The sequence below is a fragment of the Hippocampus guttulatus genome, chromosome 1 (assembly GCF_054856545.1).
Source record: "Hippocampus guttulatus isolate MCC_2025c chromosome 1, RoL_Hgut_1.0, whole genome shotgun sequence".
Taxonomy (NCBI): domain Eukaryota; kingdom Metazoa; phylum Chordata; class Actinopteri; order Syngnathiformes; family Syngnathidae; genus Hippocampus; species Hippocampus guttulatus.
The window spans coordinates 21,694,502-21,711,319 of NC_141261.1; the positions used below are offsets into that span (position 1 = coordinate 21,694,502).

The window sequence follows — 16,818 nt, forward strand, 5'->3', positions numbered from 1 at the left end:
CGTTAAACTACACTGTCATAGCATAACATATGACTGAATTTTCTATACCGCTTACTGTATTCTCATTCGCCTCTCAGTGTTGCTGGAGCCTAATGGCAATGGTAATAACTGTTGTATTGGCCATCATTATATTGTTCAGGTGTATATGTACATATTACCACATCCCGAACAAATATTGCAGCTACTTCTGCTAAAACATAAGGTAAGCTTGAATTACTTTCAGTCTTCTTTATTTCCTTTGCCACTGTTTTCCATGGAAGCGTTTACCCATGAAAACATTGAAAACATGATATTTTAAATACACTTACACGGGTGCAGATAAACACTGGAAGGGAGGTAACATCAGGGTGGGACATTCACAACAGTGAGTGAAGAACACACTAAAACAGTTTGGAACTTATTACAGCTGCACGTTGAGCGTTCCGTGCACTCTTCATTTCTCTACAATGCACAGGTTCTATCACATACACACTCAAATGGAATGTTTGTACTGTATACACAAGCGCACGCTTTCATTTTCCCTTTGTCTCTGTAGCGGAATAAAGGCCCTCAAGTGATAAGACCTTTTGAATACTCAACAACGATGCTCATTTAAAAGCAGAGAAATAATAATTCAATTGCAGGAAATAAAATAACTATTTGAGAACTGCAGCTGTAGCCACCATACAAAACTACAGTGAAATATAAAAACACATAAACACACATTTTCCAACAGGTCATTACGTACCATAAAATCACCACAAACCATCTTTTTTTTTTCTTTCAATGCCACATTCCTTTTAACAGACATGCTCAACCGATTCTCATATTCAAAGCTAGTAGTTCTTTTGTCACAGTTTCAACAGTTTTCTAAGTTACTGCAAATTCAGTTGACTTTAAGAGTTGTCCCCATGCAAGAGCAATGCGGCAATGCTTTAAAAAAAAATCACTGTACAATCATAAAGCACACGCCCTCTTCCGCACAAGTACACACAAGTCCAATGAAAGAAGAAAACAGTAATTTGTGAAGCGAACAATAATTGGAGGATTCTCCTTTTAAATCGCATTGGAAAGTATAACCGCCGAGGTGGAGGGTCTGGAGAGGGCCGTGGGAAAAGACTGGATGCTTTTGACTGAATGAAACTGTTAGGGAGGAGGAATGACCCAAAGCGAGCGGCTCATAAGCCCTGCTTGGCCAGTGCTGCGGTGACATCTTGGGCCAGTGTGGAGAGCTGTGGCGACTCCAGTAGACTGATGCTGCCGGCCGAGGACAAGTGAGGTGAGGTGCCTCCCATCTCCAGCCCGGGGGAGTGGGTGACAACAATTTCTGCACCGTGGTCCACCCGAGCTTTGGCGGACTCACGGAAGCTCAGCTTGTGGCTCTCGATCTGACAAGCATTGAGAGAAAAACACGCTCACACCCACACACACAAAGACCGAGAACAATAGTGGCATTGAACGGTTCATGATTACTAACATTGACAAAAGAGTATGGTTGTATAGATGGTATATTATGTCTTTTTTTTCTCTATTTTCTCTGTCTGTTCTCTCTCAAACCTTGTTCTGTTTAAATGCATTTTCCAATAAGTATCCGTCAGTGAAAATAACAACTGTGCCAGGCGGAACCCTAGTCTCTCCAAAATCACTTCAGGAAATCGAAAACCCCCGTCTGGCTTGAGTTACCAACACAGCATCGCTCAAGTTGGTATTATACAGTCGCTTTAATTGCTATCCTATACAGCTGGGCACCGTCAACACCACCCAAAAATCACGTTCGACCATAAATTGAGGCCACCCTCAAACAACACAACGAGGCTTCAATATTTAACAAAAGCCAGCAAATGTGGTTACGTAATTTCCCCATTGCGGGACAAATAAAGGATATCTTAATCTTCCCAATCTCATTTTCAAAGGTCTGAGAGCCATGATGATAAGTGATGCAATGAAAATGAAGTAAAAATAATGAGTTGACTAAAATGTATAATTGGTAGATAATCTGCACAAAAACGTACCTTCATGGCTGACCACTTCTTTCTGCACCCAAATGTTACACTATTAATTTTGGACAAAATATGCCACCTCAAATGTATCGAACCTAACTACTCATACAACACATCTCATACAGATGAAATGTCCAAGAGAGTTCACAGATTTGTTCTCAAGCTGTTTTTAACACTTTAAATTGGTTGATAATGAGTAAAAATAACATGACAGATGAGCATACTTGGACATGCATTTCAAGTTAAAATATAAAGGAAAAAAGAAAAAAAAGTGGCAAGGGTAATTTTTACATACACAGGCACATGGGTGTCCAACTAAAAGCAACATTTTACCATCACATTTCCTCCTCCTGGCATGTGGCTGGCATTGCCCAGCGAGCCGACCTTGGATTGAGCTTTGTCTTTAAAGTCCAGCTTCACATTCTCAATCCGAACATTGCCTCCACCTGGGAAATGACAGGGTGAGTAGGGCAATTACAAAGTCATTCTAGTCATATAGTCTGTTTTGATCATGTGCCTACCTGGCCTGTGGCGGATGTTGGACATGGAGCCACATTTGGAAGTGATGTGGCTCAAGTCGATTTTGTTGGTTTGGATTTGGACCTGTCGGAAACAGTGGTATGTCCGTGTCATTCTGTGTTTACAGCGAGGGAAAGAGCTGCAGTATGATACTGGGATGATCTCTGAATAAGGACGGGGTGGCACGACATGAAGGCGGATAAATTCGGATTAATTTCTACTCAACTGAGAAAAAGAGGTGGCGATGCCAGCACATGAAAGCACAAATATCAAAATGAACGCAGAACATAGAAGCGGTGGAGCTTTGTTAAAACGTCATGAAATCATAGGCTATGTACATTTCGTACTGGGTGGGACCACATTGGAACCGATTGAACGGTAATGCAAAAAAGTCAACATCTGAGTACAAATGAATTGCGTGAAAGGAGGATGTTAAACACCATGCATCCATCCATCTTCGACACCGCTTATCCTAAAGAGGAGGGTGCTGGAGCCTATCCCAGTTGACTTTGAGCGACTACACCCTGAACTGGTCGCCAGTCACTCGCAGGGCACATACAGAGACGCACATCCATTCACACCCACATACACATTGTCACTGAGTGTACCACTACACCATCAGCGGCATGTTAGACACCTACAATTTCAAAACAACTTCATAAGTAGACATTGACATTTATTTTTACTATAACTTTTTATCTTTGTTGTTGAGTCAACTCACGTTTCCTCCGCCTGGTGCATGCTGGATTTTGTTCAGGGAGCCACATTTAGCCTGGACGTGGCTATAGTCCAGTTTAACACTTGGTATCATGACCTGGGAATGACAAGGTACTTGTTTTTTGTTTTTATACAGACAAGTGGCAGAGAGAGGGCCCACCCAAATGGTATGGTTTGGGCTTCCAGAGAAGCCCCTCCTCCACTAGAAATTATTTCACTCAAAATCTCCCAACGCCATTTCTGTCATCACAGTGTTAAGCTTTGCATCTTATTTAAACGACACTTGTTTCAATAAAACATTTTTAAAATACGACCTGCCCCACGTGCAACCCACAGAGAAATAACAGGGCAAAGGATGGACCCAAAATAAAAGGAGAGACGGAAGAGATCAGGAACATAGAGAGCCGTACATACATTGCCTCCTTTGGGCGTGTGCTTCAGATTATCCTTGGAGCCGCACTTTGACTGAACATGACTGAAATCCAGCTTCTCGTTTAAAATTTGCACCTAGATCAAAAAGAAATAATAGAAAAAAACCCCCTGTGTGCCTCAATGTCAAATGTGCAATGACTTAATGTGTTTTGACATTTATTTTTAGGATCTATTTAGCGTTACTACGTTTTTTTTATCAATAACTTTATCAATAACATACATGACATAAATTTATCGATTTTCAGAGGAAGATGGAAGAAAGAAGCATTCGATCTCATATACAGCGTGCAGGCATGCAAAATAAATTTTTGTCACATGCCATATTTTAGGTTTCCCTCAAAGGGTGCTTATGAACATATAAAGAGAATATACGGTCACCTCATGCTATTATCATTATTGATTGATGTGCTGTATTTTTAACAATTTTTATTTGAAAATAGGAAGTCTTGGAAAATTGTGGCATGCAAATATATAAGTGCAGTGCAACCTCGAGTTACGAAGTGAATTGTTTGTTGACCTCTTTTGTAACACGAAACATTCCTAAATTGAGGTAATGTTTCCCATTGAAATGAATAGAAATGCAATTAATTTGTTCCACCATCACCTTTTTTTAACCACTTTGTGGTTACAAATAAATATAACGCAACATAGATGTGAGTGAAAACACACTATTGTAAAGAACTAAAACACTTAAAAAAGTAATTACTGATGCTCATTAATTTTAACCATGGAGAGGGGAAGTTGGGGGACAACTGGACCTCCTTTGAAAAAGAGTCTTCTTCCTTTATCTTCTTCTTCTCCTTTCGGCTTGTCCCAACTTGGAGAAATTCAGATTCAAGTTTATTATTATTATTGTTATGATCCATCCATCCATTTTCTGATCTGCTTTTCCTCACAAGGGTCACGGCGGGTGCTGGAGCCTATCCCAGCCGTCTTCGGGCAGTAGGCGGGGGACACCCTGAACCGGTTGCCAGCCAATCGCAGGGCACACACAGACGAACAACCATCCACGCTCACACTCACACCTATGGACAATTTTGAGTGTTCAATCAGCCTGCCATGCATGTTTTTGGAATGTGGGAGGAAACCAGAGTACCTGGAGAAAACTCACGCAGGCCCGGGGAGAACATGCAAACTCCACACAGGGAGGCCGGAGATGGAATTGAACCCGGTACCTCTGCACTGTGAGGTTGACGCGCTAACCACTGGATCACCGGGCCACATCCTCATCATTATTATTATTATATCTCTTTTCTACTTGAATGGTTGATTTTGCCTTATAGATCCAGGGAAGTGTGTCTTTGCAAAAGTTTAACATGTCGACATAGCACCTACTTTTACTGTTACAAATACTGTTGACTTGACTTGACTTGACTTTCACATAAGAGGCTGCTTCAGGCATCTGTGACTGGGTCAATGTACTACTGTATATTACTTGGACTTGCAAGTATATATTTTGACGTGTGAGTGTTGTATGTTTGCAGCGAACTCAACTCACTTCACAGCAACAGTTCAAGCTGTTAAATGCACGCATAGACAAAGAACAACCATTCACACTCGCAATGTTGTGTACAGTATTTCAACCAACCACAAAGCTTAGCCTTAGGCAAGTCCACACAGCTTAATGCTCACAAACTAATGCAAAAGGGCTGATGAACAGCATCGGTGTCGCAGTGTTACAATCCTTTAAACAACGTCAAGTGGAACACAAACGGTGGCGCAACGCATCTAGACAGACGGTCTACCAATACTCAAAGGAAGTTATATATCCAAATTATTTTCCAAAAAACGGCTAGTAGCACTGCACCTGACTGAGAGGTAGTGACTGTCTCTATTGACCTCTGTATGTCTGTATTATAATGTGCCCAGGTGGCAATGTGCAACCCATTTTAAGTAACACAATTACAATAAATGAATCATGATACGCAAACTTGTATCTAAATTGTATTTATGTTGTTAATAAATGTAATATATACTTATTCAAAGTATAATATTATAAAGTGCTATTTCACCTGTTAGAACAAACATTTATACATGTTTGCTTTTTGGGGCAGCTGCAACAGGTTAACGGCATTTCCATTCATTTTAATGGGAAAAGATAATTTGAGAGACAAGTGCAGGCCAAATTTGACCCCCGTGCCTTGAGTTTGACACCAGTGCCACTCAGAATGGCCATTATTTGGACTATTCTGTGAATTCGTTTTAAAACTGTCTCAGTAATGCAGCGATTCCCTTTGATTACTTTCATTCAATTCAAGAATGTGGAGACAAGAAGAAGTGAAAGTTAGAAGGAGGCTCAGAAGAAGGACAAGAGCAGTCAAGGCGACTGCAGAAGATTCACAAAGAGTCCTAAAGAGGAAGTCAAAGTCAACCCAAAAATTGTCTGTACAATATTCAATTCTATGCAGCGTGAGTAGTCTAAACACAGCATTCCAATTAATGTGGCATTTGTGGAATATGAGTTAGGCAGCAAAACCACGCGTTTATGGCCACCTCAGGTGGTGGCCATTTTGCCAAATGGCTTAATAGTTGCTCATGGCTCAGGTAACGACCAATCATGACTCGGCTTCAGAAAACAGGTGAGCTGTGATTGGTCATTACCTAAGGCCTGAACAACTATGATGTCATTTTCAGTTGACAGAAAGTGTCAAAATGGCCGCCCCCTGAGATGGATAAAAGCAGGTGGATTATACTGCTTAACTCATATTCCACAAACACAATATTAATCAGAATGCTGTGTTTAAACTAGTCTCAGCACATACAACCTATTACGAAAGAAAATGTTGGAGTTGACCTCCACTACACACATTTGATTTAAACAAATTTGCCAAGGATCAGCCAGAATAGAAGAAGAAACCTCATGAATGTACTATAAATATGATAAGAGCACCATTACCTGTCCACCTTTGGGTTGGTGTTTAAGATTGGTGGTGGATCCAATCTTGGACTTGACATTCTTGAGGTCAGGAAGCGGCTGGTTGAGAACCTTCAACTGCCGCTGGGCTGAAGATGGCGACTTGGGTGGGGTGCGGATTATCGCAACCTTCTTCTCTTGGAGAACGCTGAAGGACTTGGGCGTGTGGCTGCCGGGTGTGCGCGAGCCAGGCGTGCGGGAGTAACTGGGCGGCGTGCCGGGCGTAACCGCAGAGGATCCAGGGGTAGATGTGCCGCTGCGGGCTGACCAGGAACGTGCAGAATCTGTGCCTGTAACGGAAGAAATGAGGATTGCCCTTAGAGAGCAGAAGGCAAAAGATAGTGAATGTGTGTGAGGATGGTGATTGTCCGAACACAGGGATTGGATTGAAAATGTGATTCTGAACACGCGGGTTACTGACATCATAGAAGTTTCTAAATCAGGGGTCTCAAACTCAGTTCCTGGAGGGCCGCTGCCCTGCATGTTTTCCAAGTTTCCCTGTTGCAACACAGCTGATTCAAATGATCAGATCATCAGCAAGCTCTGCGGAAGCCTGACATTGAACCTGTTCATTTGAATCAGGTGTGTTGCAACAGGGAGACTTGGAAAACATGCAGGACAGCGGCCCTCCAGGAACTGAGTTTGAGACCCCTGCTCTAAATAGATCATAGCTTATAGAAAACACAACAATAAATACGTTGAAGTTATGATGGACCTGACAATGTAATGTCAACATAAAAGCATTGCGTGTGACAATGGATGTTGCAGAGCAGGTTGTGATGATGCTGAAAGGAGCACTACCTGCCATACTAGGGCCCCTCCCAGACCTGCAGTCAGCCTTGGCATCGGTGTTGATGGCTAAAGGAAAAGATGGAGGTGTGTACACGATGTGATGGGTAAACATGGTGAGTGATCACTTAAGAGGAGTGTTTCCCAACCTACATTGAAGCAAGGCACATTAGAAACAGCTCAGCCTGACAAAAAAAATGTCATGGACAGTTCTGTTTTCGTAAAGAAATACTAAGGATCTCGTCTCAAGTAAACTCACAAACTGACTTACCTGGGGAAATCTGGGTCTGATTAGGGGAGAGCACATACACTGACGGTATGGACAGATGAATATTATTTGTATTAAAATCAATGATTATTCATAGGGGCGGCACGGTGGGCGACTGGTTAGCCTCACAGCGCACAGGTGTGGGGTTCGATTCCGGTTCCGGCCTTCCTGTGTGGAGTTTGCATGTTCTCCCCGTGCCTGCGTGGGTTTTCTCCGTGTATGCCGGTTTCCTCCCACATTCCAAAAACATGCATGGCAGGTTGATTGGGCACTCCAAATTGTCCCTCGGTGCGACTGTGGGCACGAATGGTTGTTCGTCTATGTGTGCCCTGCGACTGGCTGGCAACCGGTTGAGGGCGTACCCAGCCGACTGCCTGAAGACAGTGTTGATAGGCTCCAGCACGCCCCTGACCCTCATGAGGATAAGTAGATTTGAAAATGGATGGATGGATCGATGGATGGATTCTTTATGGAAAGAATAAAGTAAAATTGGATCATGATCTGCAGAGCACTTTATGAAGTCTCTCAACACAATAATGTAATTGCTCTGACTTTGACTGACGGTGATCCCTCGCTACTTCGCGGTTCGTTTATCGTGGGTTCAGTGCAACGCGGATTTTTTCAAACATATTAAAAAAAAAATTTTTTTTTTTACATATACATGGAGTACAGCACTGTATATGTTGTTCTATGTGATTCACTGTTGTTTTGCAGCTTCTCAAGGACCGTTTGCGGACTTTAAAAAAAAATTAACCTGTTTATGTTAATTGGACGCTACTTCGCGGATTTTCGTTTATCGCGGGTGGTTTTGGTCCCCATTAACCGCGATAAACCAGGGATTACTGTACTGTGTCTTCCCTTAATTCCATTGAGTACATCAGCTTTGTGTTAAACTAAAAAGGCTCACAAATTTTGAGTTAATTGAGATAAAATCATAACCATTTCAGGATATATACTTTTTTGTAGTGTGCCATAAGATTTTTCTCATGTAAAATGATGCGCCTTGGCTCAATATAAAGGTAGCTACTGGCGTAGCTTACAAATTGGCCTGCTGGGGGTGCTGTTGTCCTCTTGTTCAGCTGCAGGAAGGTGGCGGGTCAGTGACTTGGACGGCCTGGGGAGTGATGACCTCTTCTCTGGACTGCGGTATGCTCTCTCCTGAATGGAAAGAGCCCACAAAGAGTATGTCGTACGCTGCATATGTGTCGGGTCATACAAATTTTTTTTCACCTTCTCTACCTGTGTGTTTTTCTGAGGGGGAGGGCGGGAGCATGCTGAGGCTGGCCGAGCCTCACTGAGCACCGCCTCCACCTGGGGGCTCCGTTTCAGGCTACATGCAGAGCCAGGGCGTGAGGGTTGCTCATCAGAACCCTGGCTCTGCACTGCCATTTTTGACAGAACAGGCCGTGTGGGGCTCTGGGTGGCAGGGTGGCGGCCACCACAAGATGGAGCAAAGCATGCCGGACAGATGGCGATGTGGCAGACGGACAGATGGAGAAATTATGACATGACATTAGATGCAGATGACATGAAATGTGTCTATTTATACTTTTTATATCATGAATTATAGGCAATTTCTTTTTACTGCAAGTATATACAACTCCTAACTCTTTACTGTAAACATTTTGCACATCGATCTTTCAGACCACAATGTGAATACGACCTCTTATTTTATTTCATTACTTCATTGGGGATTTTCTTTTTTTATATTATTTGTACTTCTGTGTGCGTGACCTTTTTTGTTTTATTCGAGACTACGAGAACAGTGTATTTTTCTTGTGGATTAATAAAGTATCTATCTATCTATCTATCTATCTATCTATCTATCTATCTATCTATCTATCTATCGGTCTGTCCGTCTATATTCCAGTGATTAAAAAAAGTACTTTGGGTCCCACCACTTTAATATGGCAAATCTAATATCCTATTTTCTAGGGCTCGACGATATGGATTTTTTAAGGCCGATTTTTGGAAGAAAAAAAATATTGATTACTGATGAATCAACCGATGAATTTTAAAATTCATAATGCCTAAAAAAACAACAACAAAAATTCCCCCCCAATGTATTTCAATGTGCATCACTTGTATGAGCATTTTCACTATTCGTGGGCCGTTCTGGTCCCTATTCCTCACAAACAGTGACGGTCAACTGTAAATATATTGTTTAAAAAAAAGCTGTCCTTTTGGTTTCCTAGAATAAATTGTATGCCACAAAGCATTTAATTAATGATGATATCAAGACATTAATGCTTCTCAGATGTGTGTTTGTGTTACCAGCAGTGGTGTAGTGGGGATTTTTTAAGTGGGTGTACGCGATTCTGGGATGTTCTATATATACATACAGAACATCAATCATAGGCTACAACACCAGTTGAACTAACATTAAATTTAATGTTTTACTACTCCAAAATAATCACAGGCCAACGTTATTAAGCATAACTCGCATTAGGGTTAAAACCGAAATAAAAATTGAATGTGGTGTCGGGAGAAGTGGGTGGACGGCGTACCCCCGCGTACCACGCCCACTACACCTCTGGTTACCAGTTGAATGTGTGTCATATTTAACACATTTGTGTTTAATTAATTTTGCACTATTGATTTATTTGAACCAAATAGTGACTTTATGCCGTGTGTAAAATGGTGACATCCAAGTCAATTCTTTGCACAACCTGCATTGCTCACCTAAGCATTGCTTGTAAAAATAACTAACTATAAATCAATCAGATTTGCTTTATTTTGACAGGTTGATAGACCTTATCAACAAATGTCATTATTTAGATATTTAAGGATACAAGGTTATGGTAGAGATTTATGTGAAATAAATAATGAGACCAGTGCTATTTGTGTAAACGGATGTAAAAGGTTTACATAAAGGTAAAAACAATTGGCAAACAAATTGGCCGTTTGGCCGATTATCATGGCTGATGTTTGAAGAGCCGGACAATTTCATCGTCTGGCCATACAATTTCTCAAGGCCCAGACATGGGCCTTAAGAATTATGATCCTTTTTATTCCCCTGAATGTGTACAAGACAAGACAAACACAGTATAAAGATGTTCGGTGTGAAAATGGATGTGCTGCACACATAGGTCTGAGTCTGATTACTATACTTACACATTTTCGCTGTCGAGACAAATATAAGGACAAAGGCTGGCATGCAAGACACAACGAGAGACATAAATGCACCCATGCAGAAGTAAAGAAAAAAAGGGTGTTTTCATGCAATACATATACTGTAGCATAAAGGCCAGTGGGTTACTTACAGTGGGTCTCTCCCTGGACTGGTGGACACTTAAAGGCTGACAGCTTTCGACACCTGTGAAGAAAAAAAAAAGTGATGCATTAATGAACGATGTCAAACAGCAAACAGAGTCGCTTGGGAATGCAGGGTTTCGAATATCTTATTGACTTGCCCCTTTTCAACTTAAGAAAGACGAAATGCATCATGATGCAACAGCAGGAATCCACGATCAACGTCCAGGTCAGTCCCTTTTCACAACTTGACAAGCAAACCAGCCCGAAAAACAACAGTACTTTGTGCCAGCAAATCAAACCATTGCAATACACAGAGACAACACACAGTAGCGTAAATATGAAGCAGAACAGGAGAGGTTTTGGAAGTAAAAAAAAAAAAAGACGAAAGACCTGTCATGAAGTTGAACAGCACATGATGTTTGCCAGCCACACTGCAACTGCTTCAAGTCTTAAAAAAATGTAAGCCACCAATAGAGAGAGAGCAGTCGTCAATATCTCCATGAGCTAAATTGTGTTAGCGCACATTGTTTAGGCTTCATGGTCGTAGCACCATGTCATCACCGAAGCCCATTTAAAACAAATCCACTGCCATTTACAGTTGTTGCACTCTCTCTATCCATGGAGCGAAATCCTGGCGACAAGTGTTCACCTGCGGCTTTGCGTCTAGCAGAACTCTGAAGCAGAATTGGCCGAGGATGTCTGGCCACAGCTTTGGCTACACTTTTTCGAGTCTGGAAGGCTGAGACCTTATTCTGGTCCGCCCTCCGCACGACGCCTACTAGCAGAAGAGGAGAGACAAGATTAACCACATGGTCAAACTCAGATTAGAATGTGGTTGCCACTGTGTCATGGATACAGACACAGGGCATTCACACAAATGCGGGGGGGGGGGGGGTAACCTTTTTTCTTCTTCATCTCCTCTTTTAGACGAAAGCTGGGACCTTTGCGTGACACTTTACTTCCTCTGCCAGGGACCTGTTTTGAGGTTGTGTCCACCCCGAGTATGGTGAGGGTGGCTCTGATTTGCTTTGTCATGATAGTTTTGTCATCATCTGCAGTGGAGAGGCATCACAAGAGAAACTAATTCTCCATTCTGCTAGCTTTGCAGACAATATGCAAACAGATACAGCGGAACCTCTCAAGCCAACTTCAGAATTCAACCAACATCTTGGGGGCTTTTTAACCAAAAGTCACACAACACTTGATAGTTTGAACTGACGTCAAGCATGACTTCAGCATATTTGCATTCACACTTTCATGGTTAGGGTACTTCAATGCTTCATTTACGGTGGGACGTGGCAGGTTATCAACATATCTGCTTCTGAAGTTGGGGGTTCGAATCCGGGCTCCGATTTTCCCGTGTGGATTTTGCACATTCTCCCTGTGCTTACATTGCCACAAGGCAAAACATGCTTCTTAGATCGAGTTGACGACCCTCATTGTCTATAGGATTGAATTGGAATGTGAACCGAAAAGACCGATTCTCATATTGAAACACCTTGGCATTACATCTTCAAATGTATTTGTTATTTTAAGTGTTTTACTTCATGTTGTACTATCAAAAATGGTTGTTTTTACAATTGTATGCTCATATTGTATAACTGCAATCTACAAAGGCCTGTTTAGGGTGACGAGTACAGTATGATGGCAACAGTTTGACTCTGTAACTCCAACATTTTCTGTAGTTTACAATAGTCGTTTAGTAAGTGTGCAAGGGGGGTCGTCCAGTGGGCGTTTTGACCTTAGAGGTTCCACTGTACACCATAAAATATGAATTCTGGGTACCTTTTGAATCAATCCAGCTACTGTCTGTGTCACAGATGGAGATGTCCACTGGAGCTCCATCATTAAGAGCTTGAGTGGTGTCTTCGACCTTCTGACCTATCTCCATAGAGGACTTGTCATCCCGCACACCAGTTCCCTTCTCCTCTTTGATTTCAGTTGGATCATCTGAACTAACCATCTTCTCGATGATCAACTGCTGCAGCAGCAGTTGGTTATCGTCAGAGAATGCAAAGGGACTGTGAAAATCCCTCTTTGGTTGCCCAACACTGCTGTTTCCCTGGACCACCTGACCCACTTTCAGCAGTTCTGGCTCATACTGATCCACTTTGGGGAGCACAGGCCCATCAGCATCATATATGATCTCTTCTGCAACCTCTACGTCATCCTCTTCTTGCACTTGTGCCTGCGGTATAATTATGACTGGAGAGGGAAATTGTTGCTTTGGTGAGACTTTCTGTAAGTAGAGTGTACTTATTCCATTAGAGGGCTTTAGGGCCTTGGGGATATCTTCCTTTTCTCTTGTTTCTGACCTTGCAGGTGTCCTGGGATCACTGAGCAACTTCTTGCAGTCTTTTTCATGTTCAGGTTTCTCTATCTGCCCCCTGTTCATCCCACCACGCTTGCTTTTTGCAACGGTCTCAGCTGAGATATCCCTTGCCTTCTCTTCAGAAAGCTGTGCTTGTTGGGACGCATCGTCGAGGCTTTTGGGTGAGGTGAGAGTCAGGGGGACCTCACTTTCAGTTTCTGTCGATGTAAATGTGAAGGAACTGCCTGGTGGGACAGGAGAAGCTTCTCTTGAAGGGTCTTTTTCAATGTCTACTTCAGGAATTGTGTGTATTTTTATGTCACCAGGTAGACTGCTCCCCAAATGAAACTCGGTTGGTCTGTCTTTTGGACTCGTCATAGGGATTCTGAGGCGATCCGGTTTTGTTGCGCTCGTCACAGCCTTTTCCAGTATCTTTGACCGTAAAGGTGATTTTTGCGATATACCAAGATTAGACACGTTATTATCTTGTAATTTTTGATCATCTTCAACTTCGGCAGCTCCAACGTTGTCTACTTGAAAATCCATCATAGGGAGACAATGGGAAGAAATGTCCTCAGGACTTGGCTTGTCAGCCGGAGAAGGCATTGGTCCAGAGTATTCTTTAAAGACACAGCTGCCCAGGTCCTCCAGGTGTTTTTCTTCACTCACCGATATTAAAATCTGCTCCCCAAGGGTGAGCTTGGCTAAAGATTTGCCCACCAGAGAAGCCACATTTTGGGGTGTGGACTTTGGTCTAGTGTCAACAGTCTCCGTCTTCTGCAGGGTGGGATAAGGAAGGGTTCTTGCCAGGTTCAATGTTTCACAGTCGGTTCTTGGTTGCTCATCGGGTAATGTTGTGATGACGTCAGATGAAGGCATCACCAAGGAGCTTCTCTCCACACGTTTGTCAAAGCTTCCTGTGACTGAACACTTCTGTCCCTTCACTTCATCTTCACTTTGTTCCGTTTCTGATGTGAGAAATTCAAAGTAGCTTTTCGAGGCCAAGCCTACAAACGTATCAGCCGTTGCCTCGGCGCCATATTCTGGAATTGACTTGATCACTAAGACAGTTTTCTCTTTGTTTTCCTTTGCTGCCTCCTTTTCTGCATGGCCGTAGGAGTCCATTCTGCTCTTTTCTTCGAGTTGGGCTGCAAGTTTGGAGGACACTGTGCATCTTTGTGTAGTCATGTTAACTAAAGCAGCATCCACAAAAGCTGGATCACCGCAGCCAAGCCAAGGCTTTGTGCACACAGAAGCAGTAGCTCTCCAAACACACGCTGCATTGCAACGGGAAGGCCACAGCAGCTACGCTTTTGAGCACAACTGAAATGAAGGCATGAGATGCATGATGTTAGATGGCAAAAAGTAAGGGAGCACGGCTATGATTGAATTCCTCTTGTAATACATGTGGGATGACCAAAACGTTGCTTGATATTAATGTTTCCCTGGCTATATTAAAATGCTTGTTCTTTATTTTTCTTATTATTCATAAGATGTGTTTTGACAGAGGCCAATTGCTTGTTTTTGTGCTCTGGATTAGCTGTATGCTAACCTCAGCATATTTAGGCAGGTATTGTACCAGTGTTCATTAATGTGCATTGTCCCTTTCGAATAAACAATAAAAATAAAAAATAAATGAAAATGGATGGTTCTTTCAGGTTCATGTTTGTGCAGCAAACATTTATCACATCACATTTAGCATTAGCTAACGTAACAACAAAACCACTGGTCACCAGATTGACGTATGACTTTTTTTCGTTAGCCAGAGGAACCACGCCTTCCCTCAGAGGATCCCTGCCTTTGCTCAAAGCAACCCCTATTTAGTTGCACGGTGAACAAAAGCAAGCAACACAAAAGTTAGTAGATGTTTTCGACTGGTCTTTTTTTTTCTTAACAGACCCGTATATTGATAATTCATACTTTACATACTGTAGCTTAGCGAGTAGAGACCCTGTAGTAGTGTTCCATAAACTGCCGTTCGAGAAGATTTTCGATATCTGAATGTAATTTCATGAGCGGGTGTCTGAAAGTGAATGGACAAATGAATTTGGGAGTGGGCCCTGTGCAACCAAGGTTGACAGGAAGAGTGATTGTGTTTGAAGAGTTGATGACTAATATTAAATATCACTGACGTCATCAACTAGTCAAAGTTGGCTGGACTATCATTCCCCAAGTGGTAACTGCAAAGAAAAAAAAAATCAAAAGTCATTCGACCCCTAGGAGATGCAGTTATTAGACTGTATCAATAGGAAGATGCAATTACTCATTGCTTTAAGATGCAATGAAGACGATGATACATTTCAACCACACAAGTCAGAGTTCCTTGGACTGCACATCAACGTTCCACACAAACGCACGTGTACAGTGTGGCAAATGCTAATTGCATTTGCAATGTAGCTGGCAACACAAAGTACAGCCATTGTCAACCAACAGATGGTTGGTACTAAAGTCCAACAACAGTCTATGTAAAAGCAAAGGAGACTGCTGAAAAGCACAAAACAATGAAGATGGACAAGCTTTTGGATTGAAGTGCAACAAAGCTGCAGGAAGCAAGATATTCTGCGCAAGAAAATATTCCGAATGTGCTTTCTTAATCACGCACATGCACTCGCACTCACACACTCATACAGAAGGAGTCCTTTGCACTTTTGCACCCTGACAAACCTTTTGAAGGGCTATGATCCCTGTGATGACTTCCTCCATTGAGCGCCTCAGGTGTTTGAGCTTGCTCGCGGCCCAAAACCTGCGCTTCTGCTACCAAATCTTTCTGCTCTAAGAGTAGGGTGCCCCCTTGCTCACATGTCACTTCCTCCTGGCAAACGGCAACATCCTCCTCCTCATCCTGCTGTTGCAGGACACTGGCAGGTTCTACTTTATCTTCTCAAACAAGGGGTTTGGGGCAGGTGGGTGAGACATGGAAGGAACCGGGGTTACATGAGTTAACAAGACTATGATGTGATGCAATGAGTCGATACTGAAAATGACGTGTGTAGAATGTGTTTAAAAAAATAAAATCTATTTTTATTGTATGTAGAAACCAGAATTAAAGGAGACGTAGGCAGTTTTGCAGCACGGTTTGTGAACGGCTCATATGTCTGCCTCGCAGTTCGAAGATTCAGGGCGTGAATCTATTCTCTGACCGTCTCCTCTGTCGGGTTTGCATATTATACCCGTGCTTGCCTGTTTTTTTTTTTCCAAGTACTTCGACTTTCTCCCACATTAAAAAATATGTTAATCTCAATAGATTTCAGTGTGACTGTGAGTGTAAATGGTTCTTTGTTTATACTGTATGTGTCCTGCGATTGACTCGTGAACAATTAAGGCCTCTTATCAAAGTCAGCTCAAATCACAATTTGTCTGACGATTAATTATTACAGTAATCCCTCGTTTATCGCGGATAATGGGGACCAAAACGACCCGCGATAAACAAAAATCCGCGAAGTTGCAACCAATTAACATATACAGGTAAAAAAACTTTTTTTTTTTTTTAATGTCCGCAAACAGACCGTGAGAAGCTGCAAAACAATAGCGGGTCACATAGAGCAACTTATACAGTACTGTACTCCATGTATATGAGAAAAAAAAAATTCATGAATATGTTTGAAAAAATCCGCGATGCACCGAATCCGCAATA

At 42.3% G+C, this 16,818-nt stretch overlaps 1 protein-coding gene across 3 annotated transcripts in view; it reads right to left on the reverse strand.

The window, feature by feature from the left end:
• Positions 1 to 213: 213 nt before the first annotated feature.
• The window catches only part of LOC147210966 (uncharacterized), a 37,409-nt gene continuing 20,804 nt past the window's right edge, over positions 214 to 16,818 (reverse strand). The window contains exons 5-18 of one of the 3 annotated variants that reach the window (XM_086119454.1): positions 15,849 to 16,061; positions 12,659 to 14,332; positions 11,773 to 11,925; positions 11,523 to 11,651; positions 10,882 to 10,934; positions 10,733 to 10,768; positions 8,858 to 9,034; positions 8,659 to 8,776; positions 6,544 to 6,851; positions 3,630 to 3,722; positions 3,220 to 3,312; positions 2,501 to 2,582; positions 2,313 to 2,425; positions 214 to 1,367 (exon numbers count right to left, since the gene is read on the reverse strand). In XM_086119454.1, coding sequence (XP_085975580.1) covers positions 1,158 to 1,367; positions 2,313 to 2,425; positions 2,501 to 2,582; positions 3,220 to 3,312; positions 3,630 to 3,722; positions 6,544 to 6,851; positions 8,659 to 8,776; positions 8,858 to 9,034; positions 10,733 to 10,768; positions 10,882 to 10,934; positions 11,523 to 11,651; positions 11,773 to 11,925; positions 12,659 to 14,332; positions 15,849 to 16,061 — 3,452 coding nt within the window. In that variant the 3' untranslated portion in view covers positions 214 to 1,157. Of the gene's footprint in view, positions 1,368 to 2,312; positions 2,426 to 2,500; positions 2,583 to 3,219; positions 3,313 to 3,629; positions 3,723 to 6,543; positions 6,852 to 7,362; positions 7,420 to 8,658; positions 8,777 to 8,857; positions 9,035 to 10,732; positions 10,769 to 10,881; positions 10,935 to 11,522; positions 11,652 to 11,772; positions 11,926 to 12,658; positions 15,811 to 15,848; positions 16,062 to 16,818 lie in introns of those variants that run through there. The other 2 variants (XM_086119437.1, XM_086119447.1) reach the window with 2 other exon arrangements.